At 37.5% G+C, this 5611-nt stretch overlaps 2 protein-coding genes across 2 annotated transcripts; both read left to right on the top strand.

Annotated features, from left to right (window-relative positions):
• Positions 1–825: 825 nt before the first annotated feature.
• On the top strand, positions 826–2805 carry TM35_000182210 (putative protein phosphatase 2C; the record flags this gene model as incomplete). Its single annotated transcript, XM_029026534.1, has 1 exon — positions 826–2805. One exon carries the CDS (start codon positions 826–828, stop codon positions 2803–2805), a length of 1980 nt encoding a protein of 659 aa, XP_028882230.1.
• A 1686-nt stretch (positions 2806–4491) lies between these two features.
• Positions 4492–5586, top strand: TM35_000182200 (putative PTP1-interacting protein, 39 kDa; the record flags this gene model as incomplete). The annotated part of the gene is made up of 1 exon (XM_029026533.1): positions 4492–5586. One exon carries the CDS (start codon positions 4492–4494, stop codon positions 5584–5586), a length of 1095 nt encoding a protein of 364 aa, XP_028882229.1.
• Between the last annotated feature and the right edge of the window lie 25 nt (positions 5587–5611).

The following is a 5611-nucleotide window of genomic DNA, read 5'->3' as shown; positions in this document are numbered from 1 at the left end:
AAAAGGAAAAAAAAGGGAGCGCACGCATGATGCTAATGATGATGATGATGGAAAGAAGGAAAGAAAGTACTTGTAACAATAATCATAATCATAATAATAACAGCATGATAAGAAGAACAATGTTACATTCGTGTTGCGGTTAGTTCTTCTTGTTATTGTTATTGTTATTTATCTTGTTATGGTTGTTGTTGTTGTTCTTTTTTTTTCCATTTCCTTTGTTTCTTTTTCATTCTTCTTTTTCATTTTTTTTTTCTTTATTTTCTTGTTTTGCGATATAAAATCATTTTTTTTTTTGTTGTTGTTTTTTCTTCACTGTGCGCTTGGCGTTCTCTTCTCGCCGTCGCGCTTTACTACTGGTGAATATTCGTTTCTTCAATATTCGCAGTCTTGTGCACATCTATTTTTCTTTTTTCTTTTTCTCTCTTTTTTTTCCTTTATTTCCTTTCTCTTATTGCATATATTTACACATCTTTTTTTGTGTAGTGGAGTTCGGGTTTAGTGTTTCTATATATTTTATTATTATTATTATTTATTGTTTAAGAGCCATTTTTGGGGTGTGGGGAGGGAGTATACTTGTATTCTGTGGTTTTGTAGATTGTGCAGCAGGAACGAAATAAAGAAGATAAAAAAAAGGGGGAATTCGATCCATTTGCACGTATACCACGATAGACACGTACCCCTTCTATACTTCTCTCTGTAGAAATAAATATTTGAATTGTAGAAGATAGAGAAACCCATATCTATATATATATAGGGAGAAAGAAAGAAAGAAAGAAAGAAAGAAGGGGAGTATCGTCATTATCATAGTTGTGATAGGGATTATCAATGCCTGTTGCGAGAAGAGTACGGAGTTGTACATTTCGTTATAAAAACTTAGAGGAGGCGAAAAACTCTCCTATACTGCCGAGAGCCCATCGTCATGTAGACTTTGAAGGTACAGTCTTCACACCTCCTCCCGTGTTGGGCATTACGGTGGTAGGCAAATGTCAGGGATGGCGAAGGGTCATGGAAGACCGCAGTTGTGTATTGAAGACCGCAGAAAATGGTGTTCTTGCCGTTGTCCTTGATGGACACCGTGGAGAACAGGCGGCGGTGTTCTGCGCCAATACACTTCCACAAGCCATTCTTAATAATATCAAGCGTGGTGTACAGAATGAAGAGGTAAATGATGTAAACAGAATGAACGCTTCTAGTGGTGGTGTTGATGGTGTTGGTGTTGTTGTTATTGATGGAAATAATAATAATAATAATAGTACTAGTAATGTTTTTAACAACAGTGAAGAGACAACACATGCGTTGGAGATTTTTTCAGGGGATCCAAACTGTGATACTCGCCGTGATGCCTTTGTACGTGCATTTGTTGAAACTGACACACAACTCTTTGATTTTCAAGGTGGTTCGAATTTGTATTACACGGAACCAAGAAATCTTAGTAGTGTAATTCCCTCTCGAAGAGAATTCAGCAGTACAGTTCCTTCCAGAAGAGAACTCAGCAGTGCAGCTCCCTCTCGAAGAGAACTCAGCAGTACCGTTGTCTCCAAAGCTGACTCATCAACCCAGCGTACGGTTGGAACAAAGAAGGATGATGATGATGATGATGATGATGATGAAAATGAAGAGTTAAGTGGTACATACGGTGTATTGGATTCCCTTGGAATACTGGAAACACCTCTGCTCAATGAAAGCAGTGATGCTCTCAACAACTATGATGATTACAGTTTCCAGAATACCAATAGCAGTTTGGATGTCGAGGACAGATGGAAAGATACGGTGAGTAGTATGGCCAGTACAACCAGACGACCCCCACCCAGTTCCGGTGCCACCGCCATTGCAGTTCATGTAGATGCGAAATATATCACTATTAGCAATTTAGGTGATTGTCGTGCTTTTATTATTGAACGACGAGCCGACAACAACATCACATCTCTCCCAGCAGATATGCTCTCTTCTTCTCTCACACTATTAGGAGATGATGCCGCTCGTTTAACTTCATCATCTTCATTATCCTCATCACCGGCAGCGGGTATGCTTGTACGTAATGCGGCGGTTGCCCATCGCCCCACACAAAACCGACGAGAATCCACGCGGTTGGAGCGGCAATTCGGTCCACGTGTTGTTGTGAACGGCCGAGTTCTCGGCACTTTAATGGTCACCCGCTCATTTGGAGACTTTGATGTGAAGTTCGGAATGACCACAAATGCCGGCGCCGCCCCACCAGAAGGCTTTGCGCTTCCTCCCACTGCCGTACAGAATCCCAACCGTCGTTCGCATCCCCAACAGAATTTAACCAGCCCAGTGGTGAATAGTCCCTATCGTTATCAATATCATGATGATGTGAATAACAAGTTAGGCAAGGAAGATGGCTTTGATGAGGAGGAGTGGGAATCACCATTGCTGGTTAGTAATGTTCCCCACACACGTGTTTGGCGCCGGGCTCAACTCCCCCGTCCCCCACCAGGCGGTTGGAACTCAACTGATATCATTCCATACGATCTCATCATGGCTGGATCTGATGGGACGTGGGAGTTAAATAGTGCCACACATCTCGCTAACCGTGCAGACGCCGCATTGCAGCCACTCTTACAGGAATGGTATCAACATCTTAACAACAATGACAATGACAACAACAACAACAACAACAATGATCATGAAGAGAAAGAGAAAGAATTCATGGCGGTTGTGGAGAAAACGTTGAAGGATGTCGTGACGGAAACATTACAAGGTGGAATTGCAAGAGTGTGTTCTCAGCATGGGGGGGTTCCCGGTGGGGATAACATGTCATTGGCAGTGGTCCTTCTCTTGTAAGTGGGAAAACAGTAAGAAGAAATAAATAAAAGAAGAGTAATAATAATAATAATAATAACCAGAAAAAAAAAAAAAAAGAAAACAGAGGAAGAAATAAAATATTTAATGACAATGAACTCCACTACCCTTCTTTTTCTTTTTGTATTTATAAAATAAAAAAAAAGGAGGGAGGAAGGGAATGGAATGGAGGGGGTTTTCCTCTTTTTTTTTCTCTTTTTGTCTGTTTGTTAATTTATTCCTCTATTTTTACAATTGATTTCCCATGAACTCTGTGTTATCGTTCGGTTATCATTCTTCTCCTTTTTTTTCTTTCGGGGAATTGTCTCTGCTCTGTAGAAATGATGAAAAGTGAACGAAAAGAAAATCCACTGGCTGTGTAACTAAGCCTATGTTTTTTTTTTTTTTTTCTAACGTATTCCTTTCTCATGGTGACAACACGAATAATTCTCCTTTGTCTATATATTTTTTCCCACCATAATATATATATATATATATATGTATATGTATCTATATATATATATTTATTTATTTTGAATGTATGTAAGTAGAGATGTATTCAAAGTAGAGATGTAATGTAACTGAAACGGAACGGAACATTCCCAATACTAGTGACACCGAAAAGAATGAAACCAACGCAAGGCAGAAATAAATTAAATAAATACTTTTTTCATTGTTATATATATTTATATATTTATGTTTATATATATGCGTGATGATGTCTTTTAACGCTTCACGTTTTATTGTTTATATATTTCTTTTTTGTTGTTGTTTTGGAATAAAGTATTCCATCTAAGTACCTGTTCATGTGTATATGTGTGCGTTGTCTAGTGTTTTTTTTTTTTTTTTTTTTTTTTTGAGTTTCGCAGTGTTATTGAATGTAGAAGAACATTGTGTTAACAAGATATCTGTATATATATATATATATATATATATACAATTATAGTTGTGAAATGAAAGAAAAGCAAGTATAGGGAGACAGGGTTTGAGCGGGGTGTACGGATGCTTTTCTTTCTTTTTCTTCTTTTATTTTTTTCAAATTCCCTTTTTTTCGTGTCCTTTTCATATTCGATTGATCCATTATTTATTTATTTATTTTTCCCTGATCGGTCTGTGTGTTTCTGTGGCGCTAATAGTAGATATATATTTATATATTTATATATATGCACGTGATGTGCTCATTCGTATGTATACTCCTTTTTTTTTTATTTTAATCCCACTTATTGTCTACAGACCTATATTATATATATATATATATATATATATATATATATTTATATTTATATTTATATTTATATATTTTGATTTATTTTATTTATTTATATATATATTTTTTTTATTTGTATATGGTCCTAATACGAGATGATTTGGGTTCTCGTAACTCTTCATGATTTTTTTTTTATTGTCGTTTATTTTGTTTTTTAATCTCTTGTTGTTGTTGTTGTTGTTGGTCTTTTCTACATTCTATATATATATATATATATATATATATTTAAAGAGAGAAAGGTGCAGGTTTTTCACGGGAATCTCTCATATACGGCGAGAGGAAAGTGAAGACTCATATATAGATAGATAGATACACTCACACATATATACAAGGGAAAGAAAAAAGGGCGATAACAGAAAGAAAAGAAAAGAAAGGACTCTAACGCCTTTAGTAAATCCAATTATTATTATTATTTCTCTTGTATGGTACGAGCATCACGGTATAGTTACATGCGAGCGAAGCCAGTCATGCAAAAACTGCAGAGTATTGTTGCCTTTGGACTGCGGCAGGAGTACCCGCCGGTGTGGCCCCTCCCACTCCCCCCGCCGCTGCCGCAGTCCGTTGGGAAACCAACACTCGTGCTGGATATTGATGAGACCCTCCTACACACATACGGTATGCATTTAGTGCAGAGTAATCTAAATATAGAGGAAGGAACTAATAATAATAATAATAATAATATGAATAATACTGCAGCAGATACAATTGCCTTTTCTCTCTTCTTACGACCACTATTACGAGAGTTTCTGATGGAAGTAAAGGAATTGTATGAAATTGTCTTTTGGACAGCAGGAACGGCATCCTATTGCTCTGCTATGGTAGATGCGATGGAAGTGCAGGTATTACAATTACCGCCTTCTTTTTATAATGTGCAGGAAATGCTACGAGATGCGAAAAGTACAGAAACACGAGAAGGGAATGATCATGTGAATTTCTTTGCACTCTCCCGTACACAAACATTAGAAGAACATAGTTATATGAAATATCTTCCCATGCTTGGACGACCTATGCATCGTGTTATTATGATAGATGATAATGTGCGTAGTTTTCCACTTCATCCACGTAATGGTGTACGTATTGCCCCTTTTCTTCCGGATGATAAAGTTTTACACGACTACAGTTATGCGGCTATTCAATTACAGGAAGATGAGACTTTAATGAATAATGAGGATCTTTTAAAAAAAATTAAATCTGGTAAACAAGAAATTGCACGTTTAGAACGTGATCAGGCTTTATTAGATCTTTTACCACTTTTACGAGCTGCCGCAGCTGCAGAGGATCTTCCACGTGAATTGGATTATTGGCGAGATGATGATTATATACGCTGTGATGATTTTCGAGAAACGATGAATCCACGTTCGGTTACCCGTCAGCGGTTACTTGGATCTGTACTCCCACACCGCAGAGAAACACCCATTCCCCCACCTAAAACACATGTGATGAATCATGGGTTTTTAGAAGAGGCAAACACCGCCATGCGTGTACAACAAATGCGGAAGGCACGTGCACGTTTGTAATTAGATACTTGCAGTGATAGGGGAA

Source organism: Trypanosoma theileri (assembly GCF_002087225.1).
Source record: "Trypanosoma theileri isolate Edinburgh chromosome Unknown TM35_Tth_18_V1, whole genome shotgun sequence".
NCBI classification, from domain to species: Eukaryota; Euglenozoa; class Kinetoplastea; order Trypanosomatida; family Trypanosomatidae; genus Trypanosoma; species Trypanosoma theileri.
Note: the sequence above shows the minus strand (reverse complement) of the source record. Positions and strands in the feature narration are given on the sequence as shown.